Raw genomic sequence first — 11,210 nt, forward strand, 5'->3', positions numbered from 1 at the left:
TTCCCTATCTACTTGTGCCCCGCACGCTCTCTCTGCGCACGGCAGCCTCCGCGAGTCACACAGCGTAGCTTACGTGTCCGCCACTAGCATTCAATCTAAGTTCCCCGGGCTAGCCTGGCGAATTCAACCCAGCTTACGTCTCCGCCCCACGGTTTGGCTTCCCGTCCTTTGCTCCCCGGGCTAATCAGACGGATCCCAACCAGGCTTACGTTTCAGCTTCTGGTTTCAACTTTTCGCCCCCCATTCCCGGGCTAACTTGAGAATCCCAAAGTGGCTTTCGTTTCAGCCTCGGCCTGCCCCCCGCGGCTTCAATTTCCCTAACACTTTTCTCTACCCGGTATGTTTCCCTAAGTTTTCTTCCAACAATATTCCTCCCTCATTTCTCCTGGCCTCTCCCCACAGTCCGCGTCCGAGTCTGTTTGTTCTAGCTTTCACTTTCGCTTTCGACCTTAGAGATTTCTCCCAGCTTCCCCCCGTAGTCCGTATCCGAGTCTATGCCTAGGCTTTCAATAGCTTCTTCCAGCACCTTTTTCGTCCGGCTTTTCCCTAGGCTGTTTGCTAGTCTCTCCGATATTTTCCCAGTTCTTCCTGTTTCTTCCCTCCTAAGTTTCATATCCGTCCTAGGTTTCCTATCCGAGTCACGGCACCATTATGTCGCTCCCCCTCTTCGTGGAGGAACGACACAGGACCCTGCGCTGTTCTTTCGTCTGCTCGGCCCTCCCCGGGTTTGCTGCTGGTTCTTCCCGGGTTGGCTACTATCCCTTCCACCTCCGTGGAAGGGCAGTTCCCCCTGGCCACATTCCCCACTTCCGCAGGGGAGCGGCACACCGCCGGCCGGCTTTCTCGGGGGCTGCACAGGTGTTCCCCTTAGATGTTCCCCTTAGATGTTCCCTGGTGCATGCCGTCTCTCTCCTCCTTTATAGTCCTCCTCCGCCAATCCCAACTCAGCTGCCCACACGCCGAGTACGCTGCTCTCCAATCAGGAGCAAGTCCTACAGTTTATTGGTTGAACTGGAGGCAGCTGTGCGGAAGCTGTTTACTTCTCTCCCAGCGCCATATTGTGGGAGAGCAGATGCATAGAATAAGTCTTAATTCCAGTAACTCAGTCCAGTCCAGTTTGCTTCCCACACTCGAGGAGCTAATTATTTTGTTTATTTATTTAAAGATTTATTTATTTGCAAGACAGAGTTACAGAGAGGCAGAGAGAAAGAGAGGTCTTCTATCCTCTGGTTCACTCCCCAAGTGGCTGCAACAGCTGGAGCTGAGCTGATCCAAAGCCAGGAGCCAGGAGCTTCTTCCAGGTCTCCCACACAGGTACAGGGGCCCACGGACATGGCCCATCCTCCACTGTCCCACCAGGCCACAGCAGAGGGCTGGATCAGAAGTGGAGCGGCCGGGACTTGAACCAGCATCCATATGGGATGCCAGCACCACAGGCGGTGGCTTTACCCACTACGCCACAGCACCGGCCCTGGAGCTGATTGTTTATTAGGAGAGAAAGATAATTACGAAGTACATACTGATACTATGGTAGTGGTGGCATGAATGCATCTAGAAAGGCAGATAGTTATAAAAGTTAAGGAGGAGGCCGGCGCCGCGGCTCACTAGGCTAATCCTCCGCCTTGTCGCACCAGCACACCAGGTTCTAGTCCTGGTCAGGGCGCCGGATTCTGTCCCGGTTGCCCCTCTTCCAGGCCAGCTCTCTGCTGTGGCCAGGGAGTGCAGTGGAGGATGGCCCAAGTCCTTGGGCCCTGCACCCCAGGGGAGACCAGGATAAGTACCTGCCATCGGATCAGCGCGGTGCGCCGGCCGCAGTGCGCCGGCCGGGGCGGCCATTGGAGGGTGAACCAAGGGCAAAGAAAGACCTTTCTCTCTGTCTCTCTCTCTCACTGTCCACTCTGCCTGTCAAAAAAAAAAAAAAAAAAAAAAAAAAAAGTTAAGGAGGAAACATGACCATCAGGTACAATGCATGATCTTTGGTTTAATCTTGGATTAGATGAAAAAAATAGTGCAGGACATTTTTGGAGTAATTGGGAAAATTTGAATATGTATTATATGTTGCAATAATATTGTATCTGTTAGATGCTTTGAGTTTATTATGGTGTTGTTTGATTATGTGGAAAGATGTATCTGTTCTTCAGTGGTAATTGCTGAGGCTGGTGTTGTGGCACAGCAGGTTAAACCACTGCTTGGGATGCTCACGTCGTATATCAGAGTTCTGCCTCTGCTTCTGATCAGCCTCCTGCCAATGTACCTGGGAGACAGAAGATGTAGTCCTTTAGTTCTGACCACTTATCAGGGAGACTTGGACAGAGTTCCTGATTTCTGCCCGGTCCAGCCATGGCTGTTTGCAGGGATTTGGGGAGTGAACCAGCTGATGGAAGATTCTCTCTCTCTCTCTCTCTCTCTCTCTCTCTCTCTCTGTCTTTCCTTTTCTTATGTCACTCTGCCTTTTAAATAAATAAATCTTTTTTTTAAGATTTATTTATTTATTTGAAAGGCAGAGTGACAGAGAGGCAGAGTGAGAAAGAGGTCTTCCATTACCTGGTTTACTCCCCAGATGGCCTCAATAGCCAGAGCTGAGCCCATCCAAAGCCAGGAGGCAGGAGCTTCTTCCGGGTCTCCCACGTGGGTGCAGTGGCCCAAGGACTTCTCCTGCTTTCCCAGATGCACTAGCAGGGAGAAAGATTGGAAGTGGAGCAGCTGGGATTTGAACCAGTGCTCATATGGGATGCCAATACTGCAGGCGGAGGCTTAACCTTCTACACCACAGCGCTGGCCCCTGGTTGGAAATTTTTAGAGAAAAGGTTTCAGTGGAAGGGATAGATACAGGTAGGGTTTTTCTAATGTAAGTGCATATTTCTAGTTGACCAATGTATTTTCTGAAAGTTAGGGGTGTTAGTGGACATTTATCATCTTCAAGCATAACTTCAATCACAGAAGACAACTCTCATTTTTTCCTACAATTATCCCATTGTCAGAGAGTAAATAGATGGATTATTGATGAACTCACCAACGTGTTTCACATATTGTGGTAAGAGGATCCTGACTGATGTATTTTGAAACTTCAGGATTATGTGTCATAGCAGGAAAACACAGCTACATTGACACTTTTTTTTAAAAAAAAGGTTTATTTTATTTATTTGAAAGATTTACAGAGATTGATAGAGATAGAGATAGAAGTCTTCCATCTGCTGGTTTACTCCCCAAATGGCTGCAACAGCCAAAGTTGAGCCAATCCAAAGCCAGGAGCCAGGAGCTTCCTTCAGGTCTCCTGTGTGGGTGCAGGGACCCAAGCACTTGAGCCATCCTCTATTGCTTTCCCAGGTACATTAGCAAGGAGCTGGATTGGAAGTGGAGCAGCCGGGACTCAAATAGGTGCTCATCTGGGATGCCGGTGCTGTAGGCTGGGGTTTAACCTGTTGCGCTACAGTGCCGACCCCACATTTAAACCTTTTTCTAAAGAACTATTAGAGAATTTTTCCTCTGACAAGAAGTTAATTTGGGGAGGAGAATATATGGAGAGCGAAAGAAAATGCCCAGCTACTCATTTCTATTAGCTAAATAGACCTTGTCAGTTGTGGGCAGACTTATGACAATGAATGAATGAATGTGTGTGAATGAATGAATGAATGTGTAACACAAAACACACCCCTGAATCTATGAAATAGAGAGCAGAAATGCTCAGAAATTGGGTCAAAAGCAAGAATATGAGAGTAGAAGGGGCCTCAGAAACTTCTGGTAGGTGAATTACGCTTTTTCGTGTATATAAGGGTACCAAAAGAGCAGAGGGGGAATAAAATTTTTCTCACTGAAGAAAGAAGGGAACATTTCTCTTAGGATGTACTCTTTTTCAAGCTATTATTCCTATTTTTACCTTTTTTTAAAAGATTTATTTTATTTATTTGAAAGAATTACAGAGAGAGGTAGAGCCGGAGAGAGAGGTCTTCCATCCGCTGGTTCACTCCCCAGATGACTGCAATGGCCAGAGCTGAGCTGTTCCAAAACCAGGAGCTAGGAGCATTTTCTGGGTCTCCCATGCAGGTGCAGGGGCCCAAGGACTTGGGCCATCTTCTGCTGCTTTCCCAGACCATAGCAGAGGGCTATATCGGAAATAGAGCAGCTGGGACTTGAACCAGCACTCATATGGGATGCCGGCGCTGCAGGCCAGAGCTTTAATCCACTGTCACAGCACTAGCCCGTATTTTTACCTTTTTTAAAATTCAGTGAAAATAAACATTTTTATGCCCTTCTGCCCACTGATCTGGGTAACCTATGCTTTTAGCTATAAAACTTACTATAGTCAAGACTAATATAAGGACTTTTGGCTGGCTGTATTCCTTAATGGCCTCTTCAGTTCTGAGTAGGGTGATCACCTTGTCCCATTCACAGAAAGTCCCACATCCGGCTGGCGCCGTGGCTCACTAGGCTAATCCTCCACCTGCGGCGCCGGCACACCGGGTTCTAGTCCCAGTCAGGGTGCCGGATTCTGTCGCGGTTGCTCCTCTTCCAGTCCAGCTCTCCGCTGTGGCCCAGGAGTGCAGCAGAGGATGGCCCAAGTGCTTGGGCCCTGCACCCGCATGGGAGACCAGGAGAAGCACCGCAGTGGCCATTGGGGGGTGAACAAACGGAAAAAGGAAGACCTGTCTCTCTCTCTCACTGTCCACTCTGCCTGTCAAAAAAAAGAAAAAAAAATTCCCACATCCTATGAAAATCCCTTAGTACTGGGCATACTGGGATAGTTGACCACTCCAACCTTGAATGTGAAGTGTGAATATTGCACTACAGAGATGGGGATGGGAGTGTGTAAGAAGAGAGGAAATCAGTGAAAATGAGAAGTCCTGGGCATGGAGAAAGCATTTTTTGCTTTTGAAGAATGTTTACTATAGCTAAGAAAATCTGAAACGCATAAGCCAGTACCTGTTTGGTAGTGAATTGGTAAATACTGAATTAGAGATGAGTATTAAATAGACTTTGTTTCTGCCTTCTTTAGGGCCCATACTAGAAGACAGGTGAGAAATCAGAGAAATGCTATAATGAGCAACAAAGATGAGCATTCTGCCTTCAGTGAGGGTTTTATTTCTTTTTAAGATACACTTTTTTTCCTGCTGTAGGTAACCTTGTTTTAGCAAGTGGAGATGTGAACGTTTGTGCTTCCATATGTAGGGCCTTTATGTAATTGTAGACCACTTTATAGTTACTACTTAAAGACTTCTTGTAACAGACCTGGCAGACCAAGTTGGTTTCTTTTTACAGAGAGGTGTGGGAAATGGAACTGGATAGACTCAAGAATCAGGATGGTGAAATAAATCGGAACATTATGGAAGAGACAGAGCGGGCCTGGAAGGCAGAGGTAAGAAGAGCTGATGTCTTGAAAGCTTTCATCTTGGGCTTCCAGGTGGTATATATTTTAGATGTAAAGAAAAGCCAGTAAGCATTTGTGTTAACTATGTAGAGATAGCTTTGTATATGTGAAATTAATAAAGTATTTGTGTGTGTGTGGTTCCCTTAGATCTTATCACTAGAGAGCCGGAAAGAATTGCTGGTATTGAAACTAGAAGAAGCAGAAAAGGAGGCAGAACTGCATCTTACTTACCTCAAGTGAGTACCTTCCCATCTTTTTTTTTTTTTTTTAAGATTATTTAGTTATTTGAAAGGCAAAGTGATAGAGACAGGGAGAGACAGAAATAGAAAGATTGATCTTCCATCCACTGGTTCACTCCACTAATGGCCACAACAGCTGAGTCTGGGCCAGACCAAAGCCAGGAACAAGAAACTCCTTCCTTGTTTCCCACATGGGTGGCAAAGGCTCAAGTACTTGGGACATCATTCTCTGCCTTCCCAGGTGACTTAGTAGGAGGCTGGATCAAAAGTGGAACAGCTGGTACTCAGAATGGCATTCTGATAGGGGATGCAAGTGGCAGCTTAACCCACTGCACCATAGGGCCAGCCACATACTACAGAATTTTTTTTTTTTAAGATTTATTTGTTTATTTGAAAGGCAGAGTTATACAGAAGCAGAGAGAGAGAGACAGAGAGAGAAAATCTTCCGTCCACTGGTTCATTCCCCAAATGGCCACAACTGCCAGAGCTGGGCCAATCTGAAACCAGGAGCCAGGGGCTTCTTCCCGGTCTCCCATGTGGATTCTTGGGCACAAGTGCTTGGGCCATCCTCTGCTGCTTTCCCAGGCACAGTAGCAGGGAGCTGGATCGGAAGTAAAGCAGCCAGGACTCAAATTGGTGTCCGTATGGGATGCCAGCACTTCAGGCAGCAGCTTTACCCACTATGCCACATTGCTGAACCCATACTACAGAATTCTTAAATTTCCTTCCAAACTTGTTCCTCTTCTAGCCTTCCCCATCTCTCCATCATTTAATAGTTGCTCATCCAAGAATTTATGAGGGTTTTTCATTTCATTATTTTCCCAATCTTTGTCCCTCAATCCTTTATCAGCAGGTCCTGCCGTCTCTTCAAAATCTACCCAAAGTCTGCTTCTTATCACCTTTCTACCACACTCAGGGCTACTGATATCTCTTACCTGGATTCCTGTACGAGCTTCCTAATGACTCTCCCTGCTTCCATTTTAAGCCTCTCCCTGCATGACTGCCACAACACCAGCCCTAGTACCTTTCCATTCCAAGGTGTTAGTGGTCCTGAAGTCTGTATATGTTTTTTAGGCTTTTGAACCCTTAGACCACCAAATCTGATAGTCATTCTTTTTTTTTTTTTTTTTGACAGGCAGAGTTAGAGAAAAAGGTCTTCCTTCCATTCACCCTCTAAATGCTACGGCCGGTGCACTGCACTGCGCCGATCCGAAGCCAGGAGCCCAAGCACTTGGGCCATCCTCCACTGCCTTCCCGGGCCACAGCAGAGAGCTGGACTGGAAGAGGAGCAACCGGGATAGAATATAGCGCCCCAATCGGGACTAGAACCCGGGGTGCCGGCACCACAGGCAGAGGATTAGCCTAGTGAGCCACGGTGCTGGCCATGATAGTCATTCTTTCTTCAGGAACTCTAAGGCTATATTTGTGTGTAGTAATTGCTCAGTGATTTCTCTTCCCATGTTAGAAACTTTTCCTCACTCTTTAACTTCCCTTCTACAGTATTATAGGTTTGCACCTTTATTGTATTATTTCCATTAATAAACAACATGTTGAGCTATCAAAGCATAGCCTCAGTCATGGAGGTTTGTTTCTTAGGTAGTCATTTTTCTTTTTTCTGTCATAGAATTTGGAAGACTTCTGTGGCATGTTCAGGCAGACAAAATCCCTCTCTCTGTGGTTGGTCCTCTTTATTGAATAACTGCCATTAAAGATGATATAGTTAAATGGCTGGCATTGTGGCATAGTGAGTAAAGCCGCTGCCTGCAGTGCTGGCATCCCATATGGGCACCAGTTTGAGTCCTGGCTGCTCCACTTCTGATCCAGCTCTCTGCTATGGCCTGGGAAAACAATAGATGATGACCCAAGTCCTTGGGCCCCTGCACCCACGTGGGAGACCTGAAGAAGTGGCCAATTGGGGAGTGAAACAGTGGATGGAACTCTTCTCTCTCTCTCTCTACCTCTCCTCTCTCTCTCTACCTCTCCTTCTCTCTCTCTGTAACTCTGACTTTCAAATAAATAAATAAATTTTTTAAAAAATGATATGGTTAAGGGAGGCAGGTGACTTAGAATCTTGGGCTTCTGCACCTGCTCCTACCTGTTCTTAGAAGTTCATTAGCTAACTACTGTTTTGGTATCAGAGAAGTAGGAATTGGGCCTCTTTTAATTCTGTAAATTTCTATTGGTTTCTTGAAAGGTCAACTCCTCCAACACTGGAGACAGTTCGTTCCAAACAGGAGTGGGAGACGAGACTGAATGGAGTTAGGATAATGAAAAAGAATGTTCGGGTATGTGTAGTAATGGGTGACCATTTGGTCAGTGTTAGTTTGTGCTTAAACACTTCTGGTGAAGGGGAGATGGTAGCTTTTTTATTTTCATTTATTTATTTATTTTTGCATTGCTGTTGGGCCTGCCCTGCCCCCTTCTCTTTTTTCCTTGATAATGGAAAGCCTCTAGAGAGGCTCACTAGCTCAGCAATAAAGGATAATCCTTTCTTTTCTTTTTTTCTTTTCTGCCCAGGACCAGTTTAATAGTCATATTCAGCTAGTGAGGAATGGAGCCAAACTGAGCAGCCTTCCTCAAATCCCTACTCCCACTTTGCCTCCACCCCCATCAGAGGTAAGAGAACTGGCTTTGGGAATTCCACTGGTCTATGTTAGTGGTAGAGCTAGAGTCTTCTACTTGTTCTTTTTATGAAGATAATGGAATAATCCCTTTTCTGTACAAGAGTTGCTCATTGATTTCTACTCTGGTTTCTTCTTTTTTTTTTTTTTTTTTTTTTTTTGACAGGCAGAGTGGATAGTGAGAGAGAGAGAGACAGAGAGAAAGGTCTTCCTTTGCCATTGGTTCACCCTCCAATGGCCACTGCGGCCAGTGCACTGCGGCTGGCGCACCGCGCTGATCCGAAGGCAGGAGCCAGGTGCTTCTCCTGGTCTCCCATGCAGGTGCAGGGCCCAAGCACTTGGGCCATCCTCCACTGCACTCCCTGGCCACAGCAGAGGGCTGGCCTGGAAGAGGGGCAACCGGGAAAGAATCCGGCACCCCAACCGGGACTAGAACCCGGTGTGCCGGCACCGCTAGGTGGAGGATTAGCCTATTGAGCCGCGGCGCCGGCCTCTACTCTAGTTTCTTAAACCTAATTACTTGAAAGCCAGAGAGACAGAGACCACCCATCTGCTTGTTCATTAGCCAAATGCCTACAATATTCTGGGCAGGGACAGGCAGAAGCCAGAAGCTGGGAACTCAGTATGGATCCCTTTTGTAAATGGCCGATCACTTCAGCTATTGCTTGCTGCCTCCCAGGGTGTACGTTAGCAAGAAATTGGAGTTGGGAACAGTTAGATCTCAAATCCAGGCACTCCAGTATGGAATTTGCACGTTCCAAGTGGCATCTTAACCACTGCACCACGCATCTGCTCCTCCTAAACTTCCTTTTTCTTCTTTTTCTCTTGTCCTCTGCCTCTTCCTTTCTGCAGACAGACTTCATGCTTCAGGTGTTCCAGCCCAACCCCTCTCTGGCTCCTCGGATGCCCTTCTCCATTGGGCAGGTCACAATGCCCATGGTTATGCCCAGTGCAGATCCCCGTTCCTTATCTTTCCCAATCATGAACCCTGCCCTTTCCCAGCCCAACCAGCCTTCCCCACCCCTTCCTGGCTCCCATGGGAGAAATAGCCCTGGATTGGGTTCCCTTGTCAGCCCCCACGGTCCACACATGCCCCCTGCCGCCTCCATCCCGCCTCCCCCAGGCTTGGGCGGTGTTAAGGCTTCTACTGAATCTCCCCGGCCCCAACCAGTAGATAAACTGGAGAAGATCCTGGAAAAGCTGCTGACTCGGTTTCCACAGTGCAATAAGTAAGTGTCTTTAAGGATTAATCAAAATATCTTTATTAGAAAAATGTTTAGGATAGGTTTCATGGATACAGAATAGACTCTCTCTCAACATTTTTCTTTCTTAGGGCCCAGATGACCAATATTCTCCAGCAGATCAAGACGGCACGTACCACCATGGCAGGCCTGACCATGGAGGAACTGATCCAGCTGGTAGCTGCACGGCTGGCAGAACACGAGCGGGTGGCAGCAAGTACTCAGGTAAGAGAAGCTTCTTAGGGAAGAACTTCGGCCTACTGAGGTGTTGGGGAAGAGGCAGGTTTCAGAAAAATTTGGGGTGGGAAGAAGCATTGCAGCAGGGTTATTTAGTCTGCTTTCTTCCTTTGTTGGAGTGGAAAGTAAATGATTTCTTTTTGTCATATGCTGTGTTACACAGACTCTTCCTTTACTCTGACAATGTTTCTACCCACAGCCACTTGGTCGGATCCGGGCCTTGTACCCTGCTCCACTGGCCCAAATCAGTACCCCAATGTTCTTGCCTTCTGCCCAAGTTTCATATCCGGGAAGGTCTTCACATGTAAGACTCCTTTTCTTGGAACACCTGGAGTATGCCAAAGCTGGGGGTGAGGAGGGAGTGGGTTTACAGTGGAGTGCAGGAAGAAAATGTTACCTCGTCAGCTTGCTTGTTTTTAGCCATTCTAGCAACAGGCCAGTACTTTAGGAAGGAATCTATACTTGGACTCATTTCTTTTGGTGTAAAATCTTTCTGCCCTTGTGGCCTGTCCTGGAAATAGTAGATGGAATCGTGGGCATGAAAGGCAAGGAGGCCCAGAGTTTCCTTACCTTGTGATCCTGCCTCTGTTCTGCAGGCACCAGCCACCTGTAAGCTGTGTCTGATGTGCCAGAAACTTGTCCAGCCCAGTGAGCTGCACCCAATGGCATGCACTCATGTGCTGCACAAAGAGGTGGGTGCTACATACATCCTCATTTTCTACTGTGTCTCTTCCAATAGCAGAATTTTTCTTGAACATTTTACTGTGTTCATGCTCATCATGATGTCTGATCATCAGATTTTTCTACAAATTATGGCTTAAACATCAGCAGAATTCAGAATACTGCAGCTGGGATCTCCCAGCTTCTTTTTACCCCATACCCTTCCGGACACTGGATAAGCAATTATACTAGAGCACCAATAGTCTCTTTGTTGAAAAATTGACAATAAAAGGTAAACCTACATATCTAATCATTTTTTTTTTAAAGATAGTGTTGCCAAGAGACTTTGCTTACGTGAAAGGAATGGAATAGGGAACCTGAATATGTTGGTAACTCCCTTAACAGAATAGCTGAAGGCCTGCCTCTCTGAGATTATCTTCACAGACTGACAAGTCATTCTTTTTCTTGGATTGTGTTGCCAGGGAGAGTTACATCTCTTAGCAGCACTGATGATTCCTTCTTAACTATTTTGTTTTGTTGAGTTTGTTTTTCCAAGAGGTAGACATGGATTTACATCTGAATTGATGGCAAGAAAAAGTCCTGAATAATATTTGAGGGTGACAGGCATTAGGAGATGGAAGCACCTCTCAGGCTAACTGGATAAGTGGGGAGAAGTGATGTTAGTTACATGAGAGAGCAACTGCATGAACACTCTTCTTAGCTTATTGTTAATGTTCCTTGTAAAAAGGACAAGTTCACATACTTTGAGGATTCTTTTCGGGGTAACAGCCATTGAACTAGCCCTCCCAGCCCCCCACAGTAAGAACTTTTCTGATTTGGACCTTGT

At 46.6% G+C, this 11,210-nt stretch overlaps 1 protein-coding gene across 12 annotated transcripts in view; it reads left to right on the top strand.

The window, feature by feature from the left end:
• Positions 1-11,210, top strand: part of RNF214 (ring finger protein 214) — a 47,318-nt gene that overhangs the window by 28,182 nt on the left and 7,926 nt on the right. For 6 of the 12 annotated variants that reach the window (XM_051848915.3, XM_051848941.3, XM_051848922.3 and 3 more), the window contains exons 7-14: positions 5,257-5,353; positions 5,513-5,601; positions 7,799-7,889; positions 8,122-8,220; positions 9,078-9,454; positions 9,559-9,691; positions 9,903-10,007; positions 10,300-10,395. In XM_051848915.3, coding sequence (XP_051704875.1) covers positions 5,257-5,353; positions 5,513-5,601; positions 7,799-7,889; positions 8,122-8,220; positions 9,078-9,454; positions 9,559-9,691; positions 9,903-10,007; positions 10,300-10,395 — 1,087 coding nt within the window. The remainder of the gene's footprint in view (positions 1-5,256; positions 5,354-5,512; positions 5,602-7,798; positions 7,890-8,121; positions 8,221-9,077; positions 9,455-9,558; positions 9,692-9,902; positions 10,008-10,299; positions 10,396-11,210) is intronic. The other 6 variants (XM_051848947.3, XM_089313012.1, XM_089313037.1 and 3 more) reach the window with 3 other exon arrangements.

The sequence above is a fragment of the Oryctolagus cuniculus genome, chromosome 1, assembly GCF_051225735.1.
Source record: "Oryctolagus cuniculus isolate XC-2025 breed Fujian yellow rabbit chromosome 1, ASM5122573v1, whole genome shotgun sequence".
Taxonomy (NCBI): Eukaryota; Metazoa; Chordata; class Mammalia; order Lagomorpha; family Leporidae; genus Oryctolagus; species Oryctolagus cuniculus.